This window comes from Pseudorca crassidens, chromosome 3 (genome assembly GCF_039906515.1).
Source record: "Pseudorca crassidens isolate mPseCra1 chromosome 3, mPseCra1.hap1, whole genome shotgun sequence".
Classification (NCBI taxonomy): Eukaryota; Metazoa; Chordata; class Mammalia; order Artiodactyla; family Delphinidae; genus Pseudorca; species Pseudorca crassidens.
Genome location: NC_090298.1, coordinates 62,085,248 through 62,098,899, shown reverse-complemented (window position 1 = coordinate 62,098,899; position 13,652 = coordinate 62,085,248). Strand labels below are relative to the sequence as shown.

At 40.7% G+C, this 13,652-nt stretch overlaps 1 protein-coding gene across 5 annotated transcripts in view; it reads left to right on the top strand.

Annotated features, from left to right (window-relative positions):
- The first annotated feature begins 285 nt into the window (after positions 1-285).
- AP3B1 (adaptor related protein complex 3 subunit beta 1) overlaps positions 286-13,652 on the top strand; it is a 273,106-nt gene continuing 259,739 nt past the window's right edge. For all 5 annotated transcript variants that reach the window (XR_010941991.1, XM_067731062.1, XM_067731061.1 and 2 more), the window contains exon 1: positions 286-575. Coding sequence is in view for 4 of the 5 variants with exons in the window: in XM_067731062.1 (XP_067587163.1) it covers positions 448-575 (128 nt within the window). In the remaining variant the exon portion in view is untranslated. The remainder of the gene's footprint in view (positions 576-13,652) is intronic.

Below are 13,652 nucleotides of genomic sequence, written 5' to 3'. Positions count from 1 at the left end.
AGGAAAAATCTGAAAGCTACTGGTTTACAACAGGAGTCCGACAAAGAGGTGTCCGGGCTCGGGAACCTCCTAGGGGATCGAAATGGATACACGGGTATTTGTCTCCAAAAAAACTTTAAAAGTCGAGAGTCTAGTCTCCAGCATGCGCGAGGCCTGCCTTCCGCAGAGCCGGGGTCCGAGCCTCTCAGCTACCTCAAAAACCCGGAGAAGGCAAATCCAGTCAGGCCCTGGAGTGCCCGGGGGGGTGGGGGTGGGCTCCGGCCGCCTGCACACTGGGCATGCGCAGGGGGTGGACCGCCAGGTCGGCTTTGGGAGCCGTGACGAGTCCGGAAGCGCCTGCGGGCGCCCCTCCAAACAAGAACTAGTTTTGTTTCGCTTCTCTCGGACGGGAGCCCGTCGGAGAGAACCCCCGGCAGGGCCAACCCGACACTCGGCAGCACCGCAGCAATGTCCAGCAACAGCTTCGCTTACAGTGAGCAGTCCGGAGGAGGGGAGGCGACGGAGCTGGGTCAGGAGGCGACCTCAACCATTTCCCCCTCCGGCGCCTTCGGCCTCTTTAGCAGCGATATGAAGAAGTGAGGAGAAAGGTTTGGGGTGTGGGGACGGGACTAGGGAGCTGGTGCCCGGGAGGAGCGGGCACCGAGATGGGGCTCACCGGGAGAGGGGTGGGGTCGCGCTAAGACCGCCCCGGAGCCGAGCGGTAACGTTTCCCGCAGCTGGATCAGTTGGGACTGGTGGGAGTTGTTGGGAGTTTGGGATAAGTGTGTGGAGGGGAGTCTCTAGTAGTTTTCAAACTTCAGTGAAAAAAGAACCATTTGGAGCCCTTAGGTGCTATCCCCCAAAACTCTGAATTGGTCTGGGTTGGGGCACAGGCATCTGAATTTTGAACAAACGCTTCAAGCTAATTTAATGTTTGCTTGATCACACCTGGAGAAATTCGCTCACTAGCGTGGAAGGGGTGTTTGGGGAGTTGAGAAGGAACGTGAGAGTGAGGCTAATGGGAAACTGTTCTGTGACCCTCGAATGCAGGAGCTAGGAGGTGTTTTAGACGCTTTATGAAGGGACAAGCTGGTTTATACAGACGTTAATGTTCTCGGGCAACGTCCTTTGCACTACAGACAAAAAAAAAAACCACCCAAAACCCCTAAAACAAAAAACAAAACCCCAAAACCACCCCAGTCCCAAACACAGTAATCATATGAGTAAAGAATATTTAGTGTTACTCTGAGCAAGTGGTAAAATTTTACAGATTAATAGTGTGAATTTTAAAAATGAACACTAAACATTGTATACTTGGTTTTTGGAAAAGTTATTAAGAGTAAAAAAAAAGAATTATTCAGAGTATTTTAAGTACCACCGAAAAGGGAAAGAACCCCCCCACCGCATTGATTTTTTTGGGGGGCGAAGGAATGGTTTTAAACTTACAGAATTCTGGTAACTTTGTATTTTATTGTAATCATTTTTACGTTTTTCTTTTTTTTAATCTCAGTGCTAACTAAACACTATGGTCACATAATAGGCTGACACTAGATTTATGCTAAATTAAGGTAAAGTAGCTGTGCTGGTGGCTTTGCGGTGTCAGAAAGATAAATTAAAATTTAATTTAAATTAAATTTCAAATTTATTTTAAAAGACATTCTGGAAAGTGCTAGTAGTTGAAATTGGGATTGCATTTTCACTGTATTAAGCTAACTGAAATCCTGTATGGAGTGTGTGAAATAGAGTTTTTGGTTTATTTGTTTCCTTATTCGCAGGTTAGAAAAGTTTAAAAGTAATAGAACTAACTTTTCATTTTTCATTCTGTGTATTTAGATGATAGATTGTTCCAACAAGGAGCTTGTTGCAGCTCTGCTGTTTCTATTAGCAGATGTTTCAACTGTTGAATTAACGTATAAGTCTGTAGAGGTCTGTTTCGCACGTGATATGCTTACAATTGATTTACTTTTATGTTTTGTGAACTTCTAAGATATTTTTCTTTTAGAGCCTTTCATTTCCTATTTTGTCAGATTTGGGCCTGATTTGGAAAAAAATGTGTGGCTTTGACTATGACCAGTGCTGTTGAGGTGCCTGAGCAAGTTGGGTTTAAAATAAAAATAGCTAACGTTTATAGAGCGCTTGTGCACACTACTTTACATTTATTATTTCATTTGGTCCTCCTAACAACCCTTTGGCTGAGTGTGAGTATGGCTTATGGGAAACTATTCTGTGATGCTCAAGTGTCACAGAGGATCAAGGAGCAACCCAAAGCTACTTCTTTGATCCCACTTTGCAGATGAGAAAATTGGAGCACAAGTAGTTAATTTGCGCAAGATCACAAAGCTAGAACCACTGCACTGCCTGAATTTGAGCTCAGTCTAATCTTGGAGCCCATTCTCTTGAGCACTTGGATATGCTACTTACTACTTGATGAAGTTTATTGTGCTTTTATTAGAGAATGCATACAACTCATTAAAAGTTTAAAACTTTGAATAGTAGTTGTAGACAGTGTATGACCTTGAGGCTTTCAGGAATTAGAAACATTTTGGCCATTGAATTGCAACCTAATGGGGTTGTACAGAAACAAGGAGACCCCTGTTCTGGAAGTGGTCACTTAATCTCTCTTGAGCTTGCATTCTCTCATTTATTAAAGGGTGATATTTCTTGCCTTTTTTAAAACCCAAATGACAAAATTTATATAAAAAACTTAAAGCTTACCCTGTTCCTCTGCTCTAATTTATTTTTTATAGAAGTATAATTGGCATGTAATGTATTAGTTTCAGGTGTACAACGTAGGTAGGTATTCAGTAGGTATTTTTATATATTGAGAAAGGATCACCACAAGAAGTCTAGTTAACATCCGTCACCACACTTAGTTACAATTTTTTTCCCTGTGACGAGGACTTTCAAGATTCACTTTTTTAGCAGCTTTCAAATAAACAATACAGTATTATTAACTGTAGTCACCATGCTGTACATTACATCCCCCTGACTTATTTATTTTATAACTGGAACTTTGTGTCTTTGACTCTCTTCACCCATTTCGCCCACCCCCTCTGCTCTTATTTTCTTTTTTTTAAAAAAATTAATTTATTTTTTAATTTTTGGCTGCCTTGGGTCTTCGTTGCTGTGCGCGGGCTTTCTCTAGTTGCCGTGAGTGGAGGCTACTCTTCATTGTGGTGCGCAGGCTTCTCATTGCAGTGGCTTCTCTTGTTGCAGAGCACGGGTTCTAGGTGCGTGGGCTTCAGTAGTTGTGGCATGCGGGCTCAGTAGTTGTGGCACGCGAACTCTAGAGCGCAGGCTCAGTAGTTGTGGCGCACGTCTGCTCTCATTTTCGATGATTTATCAACACTTTGAAATCGTTTCAGGTTTGCAGAAAAGTTGTAGGAATACTACAGAGAACTACGCCTGAGGCACATTCACCAATTTAAAAAATTGCTGCATTGCTTTATTTATTTCTCCATACACACGCAGACACACACATTCCATGTTATTATGTCTTCTGATACATCTGAGAATAGGTTGTATACATCATGTCTCTTTATCTTCATACCTCAGTGTGTATTTTATTTAAGAACTGCAGTACTTTTACAACCGTAGTACTGGTATATTCAGGAAATTTAACATTAGTACAATCTACAGTCTATAATCCCCGTGTTGTCATTTGTTCCAATAAATAATTTTAATTTTTTTTAACATTTTTTTCTCTAGTACAGAATCCAGTCCAGTATCATGTATCTCACTTAGTTCTCATATCTCTTTAATCTCCTTTAATCTGGAATAGTTCCTTAGCCTTTGTCTTTCACTACCTTGACACTTTGAAGAATACAAGCCAATTACTTTATAGCATGTTAATCAACTTGTCTTTGCTGGTTCCTACATACATTCATGTTATGTATCCCAGGCTACAGTACTACCTTCTTAGACTATTGTGTCGGGAGGCATAGGATGCCCATCTTCATGATGTTAATTTTCCCAGGTAAAGGGTTGTCCATTATTTATTTATTTTCCAATAATCTATCTATGGGGGGGACAGTTGGAGACCATGCAGATGTTTTGCTCTTCATCAGATTCACCATCCCCTATATTTAGCAACCATCAATGAATCTGTTCAACCAGTCTTTACCACAGTGTCTGCAAAGTGGTGATGTTCTAACTCCTTCCACTATTCTGTTCTTTGGCCGCTTATCCTAAAGCTCTATGTCCTTTCGATCCTTCACTAACCATCTCAAGGATGCCTAATCACTTCCTAGTCACAGGATTATTGATTATTGATAAAGATGAAAGCTACAAGGTTATTAAGTTGTCTGTGAAGAATTATCGTTGACCATGACGCAAGGAAGTATTTGTCCTTAAGGAACAGGCTGTCACGAGTTATTTTAGGGTAAGGGTCGGTTAAATATTTTGAGTTTCTGGAACATTGGGCAGATATTCTGGATACCTACATTAAGATAGTAAGTGGTCAAAGTTCAGATTCGATCCGGGCTGAGTCGTCCATAAGTCATACTTCCTCAGTGGCCTCCTGGCTTCATTTTAGAGAGCTCTCAGCAGTACCGATTTCATTTTGATTTTCCTTTTTCTGCCCCAGTTGTCAGTACCTTATTAATAGTAACACATTATTTTGTTTATTTTTGTTTGTTTTTGCATTTCTTCCAGTTTTATTGAGATATAATTATATACAGCACTGTATAATATACAGCATATAAGTTTAATATGTACAGCATAATGATTTGACTTACATACATCATGAAATGATTACCACTGTAAGTTTAGTGAACATCCGTCATCTCATATAGATACAACATTAAAGAAACAGCAAAAAATTTTTTTTTCCTTCTGGTAAGAACTCTTAGGATTTGCTTAAAAATTTTCACATATGAAGTATAGCAGTGTTAGTTATATTCATCATGTTCTATAGTACATCCCCAGTTGTAAGATAAAGTACTTACTTATAACTGGAAGTTTGTACCTTTGACTACCTTCATCCAATTCCCCCGCCCCCCAACCTCCCTGCCTCTGGTAACCACAATTCTGATCTCTTTTTCTGTAAGTTTGTTTGTTTTTGATGAATAATTGACCTATAACACTATGTTAGTTCCTGGAACATAACATAGTGATTCAATACTTCTGTACATTTCCAAATGATCGCCATAATAAGTCTAGCTGTTATCTCTTGCCATACAAAGATACTACATAATTATTGACTGTATTCTCCACACTGTACATTTCATACATGTGACTCATCTTTTTGTAACTGAAGTTTATACACCTATCCCCTCCTTCCCCTGCAACCACCTGTTCTCTGTATCTGTGATCTGTTTCTGTTTAGTTATATTTGTTCATTTGTTTTTTAGATTCTGCATATGTCTTTCTCTGTCTGACTTATATCCCTTGGCATAATATTCTCTGGTTATTACATGTTGTAGAAAATGGTGAGATTTCATTCTTTTTTATAAATGAGTAATCTGTTGTGTGTGTGTGTGTGTGTGTGTGTGTGTGTGTGTCTGTATACACATACCATGTTTTCTTTATCCATTCATCTGTCAGTGGACACTTAGGTTGCTTCCATATCTTGGCTATTGTAAATAATGCTGCAATGAACTTGTGTTGCATATATCTTTTCAAATTAGTGTTTTGTTTTCTTTGGATAAATACCCAGGAGTGGAATTGCTAGATCATATGATAATTCCATTTTTAATATTTTGAGGAACCTCCATACACTTATGGCTGCTGCAATTTACAATCCCATCAACAGTGTACAGTGGTTCCGTTTTCTCCACCTTTGCCATTTTTTTTTTTTTTTTTTTTTTTTTTGCGGTACGCGGGCCTCTCACTGTTGTGGCCTCTCCCGTTGTGGAGCCCAGGCTCCGGACGCGCAGGCTCAGTGGCCATGGCTCACGGGCCCAGCCGCTCCGCGGCATGTGGGATCTTCCCGGACCGGGGCACGAACCCGTGTCCCCTGCATCGGCAGGTGGACTCTCAACCACTGCGCCACCAGGGAAGCCCATCTTTGCCATTTTTTGATTGAGTTGTTTGGTTTTTTGTTTTTTGATACTGAATTGTATGAGCTGTTTATATATTTTGGATATTAATCCCTTGTCACATCATTTGCAAATATTTTCTCCCATCCTGTAGGTTGTCTCTTTGTTTTGTTGATGGTTTCCTTTGCTGTGCAAAAGCTTTTAAGTTTAATTAGATCCCATTATTTATTTTTGCTTTTATTTCTTTTGCTTTAGGAGACAGACCCAAAAAAATATCGTTATGATTTATGTCAAAGAGTGTTCTGCCTATGTTTTCTTCTGGAAGTTTTAGGGTTTCAGGTCTCACATCTAGGTCTTTAATCCATTTTGAGTTTATTTTTGTATACGCTATGAGGTAGTGTTCTAATCTCAGCTTTTACATGCAGCTGTCCAGTTTTCCCAGCTCCATTGTTGAAGAGGCTGTCTTTTCTACATTGTACCTTAAATTCTTGGTTGATATCAGCCTGTAAGTAGGTGGGGCCCAGGCCCGGGGCATCCTGGGGCTGGTGCTAGACTGCTGGTGAGTGGGCTGGGTCCTGACACAGCTGGCTGTAGGGCCTCGGTGGTCCCAGGTCTGGTGCCCACCCGCTGGTTGATGAAGCCGGGTCCAGAGCTAGTGCTGGCCCGCTGGTGGGTGGGGTGGATGGGATTGGCTGGCTGCTGTACCCGGGGCTCTTGCTGGCCCATTGATGTGTAGGGCTGGGTATTGGGCCTTCTGGTAGACAGGGCTGGGTCCCAGGGAAGCTGGGGGTTCAGGGGTTTCTATGGCAGCTGGCCTGCTGATGGGTAGGACAGTGTCCCCCCCGCAGCTAGCTTGATCTAGAGTGTCCCAGGACTGGTGCTGACTGGCTGGTGGGTGGGCTGGGTCCTGGCACTAACAAGCTAGAGGGAGAATTCCAAAATGACGCTTGCCAGCACCAGTATCCTTGGGAAATGAGCTCCCCCAAATGGCTGCCACCAGCATCTATGTCTCCAGGATACATCCCAGTTGCCTCTTGCCTCTCTGGGAAGCTTTCCAAGATTAGCAAGTTGGTCTGACCCAGGGTCCTTTCAAATTACTGCTTCTGCCCTGGGTCCTGGAGCATGTGAGATTTAGTATGTGCCCTTTTATGAGTGGAGTCTCTATTTCCCACAGTCCTCTGGCTCTCCCCAAAGTAAGCCCCACTCATCTTCAAAGCCAAACATTCTAGGGCCTTGTCTTCCCGGTGCAGGACCCCTGGGCTGGGGAGCCTGATGTGGGACTCAGAGCCCTTGATCCTTGGGGAGAACCTCTGCAGTTGTAATTATCCTCCTGTTTTTGGGTCCTCTATCTGAGGCTTTGGGTTCTTGACTATATTGTGGCTCTGCCCTTCCTCCCTATCTTTCTGTGGTTCCTTCTGTATATCTTAAGTTGTAGGAGCTCTTCTCTGCTAGTGTTCAGGTCATTCTCATCTGTAGTTGCTCTATAAATAGTTGTGATACTGGTGTGTCTGTAGGAGGATGTGAGCTCAGGATCTTCCTCCTCCACCATATTGGCCACTCTATAACACATTATTTTAGACATACTTTAAAGAGTCATTGTGTCTCCATATTAGGGTTTAAACTTTTTTTCCCATTTTTATTTATAATATTTAATTTTTTATAATATTTAATTTTAATTAGGGTCTATACCATATTTAAAAATTTTTTCATATAACAGTTTTATAGTTCCAGTTGTTCAAAGCTTGCTCTACTTTTTACTTTTCCTAGTATTTTCATTGATAGCTTCATCTCATTAAGTCATTCTGTATTTTCATTTTGTAGTGACTCATTGAATATTTGTTAAATATTGTATAGAGGACTCTTTCTTTCACATACGCACCTAATATTACATGGTATAATTTATGTGAAGGTGCTTAGCAAAGTGTTTGGCTTATAATTTTGCATAATAAATGTTTTAGGTCTTTTACTCAATTGAATGATTCAGATTCTACTAATATTTACTGTTTCTTTAGCCAGCGTAGTTAAAAAATAAAGCATGACTGGATTCCGTGGACCTTATACAGAAGGAAAATTTAGGCTGGTAGCCCTATTAATGTATTATTGCATTACCCTGAAGTTAATTGTATATAGTTCCAAAACAGCCATTTTCTTTATGTCATTGCTTGAGTTTTTGTTGTGGTTAGGGTTATTGACCTAGAATTGTCACATAAGTGTTGAATGAATTTTACAATCAGGATTTTTGAAGTCTATACCATTCTTGAAAGGCATCTTTATTTATACCATCTTTAACTTTATTTATATCATCTTAAAGGCATCAACTATACCATAAGTATAGTTAATTCCTCTGTGTTTTCAGTAGAAATATAAATAATTATAAGATCTTTATCTTGCCTTTAAGAATTTAGTTGGTGAGATAAGGCTAATGTGAACTAATACAAGTATAAAATTAGTGTTAAATTGTGTAATAATTCTCAACTTTTCATACCTACCAAAAGGTATTTATTATAAGCCTTGATTTTTGTAAACAATGATTTACTGAAGAAAATGGACGTGCTGTAATTTCAAAATGTCAAACACATTTAAGTTTGAGATGCTGAAAATGTTGGAGTCCTGAGTTGTTAGCATATTATGAGGAGGCACAGGCTCCTCGTTGTGAATTCCTTCCTCTCGTGCTCAGGAGTCCAGCTTTGCCAGTATGAAAATACACTCCATTAATGATTTCTATAGCATACCTTTGTCCTTGTCGTCATCTTCAATTTCTGAAGATTAAATTCCCTTGATTCCAGTTTTGGTAAGTGCTCTATCTTGTTAATGCTGCTTAGCTTTTGGAATTTTTGGTCACGAGATCTAGTTATGGAGATGTAAACAATGTATTTGCCGTGCTGTATATGGAAATTGGACCCTATATTTTTTTTAATTTACAAAAGACATATAAAATATAAGCAATTTCAGTGTTTTATTTTATTTTATTTTGGCTGTACCGCGTGGTTTGCGGGACCATAGTTCCCCAATCATGGATTGAACCTGGACCACAGCAGTGAAAGTGCTAAGTCCTAACCACTGGACTGCCAGGAAACTCCCAATTTCAATGTTTTATTGATCTTTCACTAAGTAAATGTCATTTGTTCCAAGATGGCTGTTAACAAAAGAAGGAACTAGTTGTTTTTGTCTTCACGTAAGTAAGACTGTTAGTTCTACAAAGGGCTGACTACACAGGTTAAGGATTGTCACTTTAGTGGTGCAGTAGGGTTCCTGTAATTTAATTCTTGAAACATACTTGAAATCAAATAAGATTTTACCACATTGAACAAAAAATTGATGAAATACTGCAGAGTCCTACTTTCCAATAGATTATAAGTGTTCCATTTTATTTGCTTAGCTTGCATTTCTTCTTGGAGGACAGTCACTTTTTTAAAAAAAAGTTATTTATTTTAGGCTGTGTTGGGTCTTGCTGCATGTGGGCTTTCTCTAGTTGAGGCGAGCGGAGGTTACTCTTTGTTGCGGTGCGCCGGCTTCTTATTGTAGCGGCTTCTCTTGTTGCGGAGCAGGGGCTCTAGGTGCGTGGGCTTCAGTAGTTGCAGCATGCGGGCTCATCAGTTGTGGCTCGCACGCTCTAGAGCGCAGGCTCAGTAGTAGTGGCTCGCGGGCTCCGTGGCATGTAGGATCTTCCCGGACCAGAGTTCGAACCTATGTCCCCTGCATTGGCAGGCGGATTCTTAACGACTGCGCCACCAGAGAAGTCCAGGAGAGTCACTTCTGACTTTTACAATTTATCTTAAACACTCAACCAAGAAAATATTCATCCCTTGATATAGGATATGTTATTTTAAGATCACTGGTTTTGTGAAATCCAAGGAGAAAATATGGAATACTTAAATTCAGGCCTTACCATTAAATACCAAGATGTGAGATATTACTTCTAAAAATATTTAGAATTTAGGGTAACATTACTAGAACTGAATGAGTAAAACAAAAAAAATCAGACAGATGGTCAGTTGAAATGTTCTTTTTTACTGCAGAAAAGTTACAAATGCTCATGGAATGACAAATGTATTATAGTGAAATAATTTGACAGTTTTGCAATTGTGTATATAAATGAACTACTGCCAAAAACTAATTGCCTGCAGTCCAAATTCAAAATTTAAAGTGAAGAGCCCAGAGTAGAATATTCAAGAAGGAAATGATTTTCCTATATTTCACATTATTATGAATAACATTCTTTGGTTTGTGTACTTAAGGAAGACTTATTTAGCATGTCAGCTGGAAAGAGTTCATAGATCTACAAAAGTGAACAATTTATAGTCAATGTCTGCTTATTGATGGGCTGATTATTTGTACTGCTGATAGGAATTGACCTAATTAGAAGGCCAGTGTCTTATTTATTTTTTGCGGTACGCGGGCCTCTCACTGTTGCGGCCTCTCCCGTTGTGGAGCACAGGCTCCGGACACGCAGGCTTAGCGGCCATGGCTCGTGGGCCCAGCCACTCAGCGGCATGTGGGATCTTCCTGGACCGGGGCACGAGCCCGTGTCCCCTGCATCGGCAGGTGGACTCTCAACCACTGCGCCACCAGGGAAGCCTGAAGGCCAGTGTCTTTAATCCTGCAGCTGAGTGAGTTAACATGGCAGCTGGATAAGCGAGAGACTTATGAATAAGGCTGGTCCCAATATCATGGGTTGGCAGAGCTACACATCACCCAGCTTTACTCTAGAAATGGGTTAAAGTTTCTTAAGCCTCGTTTAAGGATGTGGTCATGAAGAATGAGGGGGGAATTTAGTACTATGGGCGCAGAGAGGTAAGGTGTAGAGTGGAAGGTCCGGTGCCAGATTGTGTAGGGCCTTGTAAGGACTTTGGATTTTACTATGAGTGTAAAGAGAAGCCATTGGAAGGTTTTGAGCAGAATGGGCATTTAGAAGTCAGTCAGTAACTATTAAGTGCTTGTGGTGTGCCAGATACATTTATGTTTTCAAAAAGTTTATGGTCTGTGGGATACTTGGGACCTGTTTATTCATTTAGAATTTTATTTCTGTAACTAAAAAAATATAGAAGTAACTTACTGATTTAACAAGTACAAGTGCCTTCTTATGCTAGGTACTGTTCTTGATGCTGGGGATTAATCAGTCAGTGGACAAAATGCCTGCTTTCGTGGAGCATATATTCCAACTGGAAGAAGATAGGTAATAAACAAGTAAATAGATGGTTGGTCATTTGATGACAAGGAGCGCTGTAGAGAAAAGTAAGGCAGGGAAAGAGGATAGAGAGTTAAGGTGGAGGTTGGGTTGAGTTTGAAATAGCAGGGTCAGGAAAAGATCCTTGACAGTACTACCTGGAGTGCCTGAGGGAGTGACATGCAGATGTCTGGGGGAGAGGTATTCAGTCAAGAGGAATTACATGTGCTCAGGCCCTGAGGCAGGAGTGTTTCTGACCTGTGAGCATCAACAAAGAGGTCAGTGTGTCTGGATAGAGTGAATGAAGGAAAGAGGGGGGACTTAGCAGATGAGGAGGTCAGAGAGGTAAGGGCCAGATTGTGTAGGGCTTTGTAAATCATTTTAAGGACTTGGATTTTACTCTGTGTGAGAAGGGAAGCCATTGGAGGGTTTTGAACAGAGGAGTGAGATGATCCATCTTACGTTTTTAAATCACTTTGTCTCCTGAACTAGGAATAGACTGCAGATTTGAGGCAGGGAGACCAGCAAGGAGACCACCACAGTAACCCAGGCAAGAGAAGGGGATGACTAAATCAGACTGGTGGTAGTGGAGAGCAGTGGTTGGATTCTGGATATATTTTGAAAGTAGAGCCAATGAGATTTACTGATGGTTTAGATGTGGTGTGTGAGGGAAAAAGATACCAAAGATGACACAAGGTTTTTTTGCCTAAACAGCTGGAAGTTTGGAATTGTTATCAAAATGAAGAAGATTGTGTAAAGAGGAATTTTTTTAAAGGGGGAAGAGGTTCAAGAGCTTGAGCATGTTAAGTTTGAGATACCTATTAGGCATCCAAGAGGAGATATTAAATAGGCAGTTGGATATATGAGTCTGGAGCTTAGGGAGGAGTCAGGCTAGAGATATAAGTTTGGGAGCCATAGGGTTATAGAGGGTATTAAGTACCCTGATTGGGTGAGACATCAAGGGAGTGAATGTAGAAAGTGAAGAGGTCAGAGTACTAATCTCTGGGGCATTCCTGGAGCGTTTCTGTCAGATAGGGTCAAGTAAGGTGATTACAGTACTGACAAGTGGCTTTGGAATTTGTCGCTTTGGAGGTCTTTGGTGACCCTGACAAGCAGGTTAGGTGCAGTGGTGGGGCTGAAAGCCTGACTGGAGTGGGTTCAAGAGAGAAAGGAGAGGGACTTCCCTGGTGGTGCAGTAGCTAGGAATCCGCCTGCCAATGCAGGGGACGTGGGTTCGATCCCTAAACCAGGAAGATCCTAAATGCCGCAGAGCAACTAAGGCCGTGCGCCACAATTACTGAGCCTGCGCTCTAGAGCCCGGGTGCCACAACTACTGAAACCTGTGCGCCTAGAGCCCGTGCTCCGCAACGAGAGAAGCCACCGCAAGGAGAAGCCCACGCACCGCAACTAGAGAAAGCCCAGGCACAGCAATGAAGACCCAGTGCAGCCAAAAATAAATAAAATTAAATCTTAAAAAAAAAAAAAAGAGAGAAAGGAGAGTTGTAGTTAGTATGTATTACTGTATAGGGGAGCAAAGAGACGGAATGGTATCTGGAAGGGAACGTTAGTTTATGAAGAGGAAGGAATAAATTGATGATGCAACAGGGAGAAGATAATCACTGGACTGATTTCCCTCTTTCCTTATAGAAAATTTAGCAAATACAGATTAGTTAAATAACCCTAATTTTAATACCCATAGAGAATCAGTTAAAAAGATACAGGTCTTCCAGTCTTTTTTGCCTATATACTGTGTATTTTTAAAGCAAAGCTATATACTTTTTTAGTGTAATATTGTAATTTGCTTTTTTCACTTACTAATATGTGGAGTCTGTTCATTTCTTAAAGTGATAGTCCTTTTAGGGGCAAATTGCAATTAAGCCACTATCTTGGAAGAACCACTAAACTATTAGAAAATAGTGTCTTGTTTTAAATAGTGTCTTGTATAGAGTGGGACCTTATTAATTACTAACTACAAGAACAAAGGGAATAACCTAACAGAAGAGTCAATACTAACGATTTTACATGTTAGCACTGACCAGGGCTTTCCACACATACCTGTATACACATGAGGCAGAGGGAATAGCGTATACCTTGGTTTAGAGCCGTGTTGTTCAATACCGTAGATACCAGCCAAAGGTAACTATTTAAATTTAAACTGATTGAAATAATTTTAGTTTCTGAGTCACACTAGCCACATTTTTATGTGCTCAGTGTAGCTAGCAGTTAACATATTGGATAATGTGGATAAAGAATATTTCTTTCTGTCATCATAGAGCATTCTATTGGACACTGCTGGTTTAGAGGCAAGGATTTAGGGCTTATTTAAAGAATAGGAAAAGTTCAGTATGGCTGGAGCACAGAGTTGGAGGGAAATTGGGACACGTGAAAGATGGTTGATAGTCAGGGTCCATATTATGAAAGGTCTTGTATACCATGCTCATAAATTTGAACTTATCATAAAGGTTTGCACAGTAAGAAGCTACCGAAGGATTTTAAGTAGAGGTACAATGTGGTGAGATTTATATTTT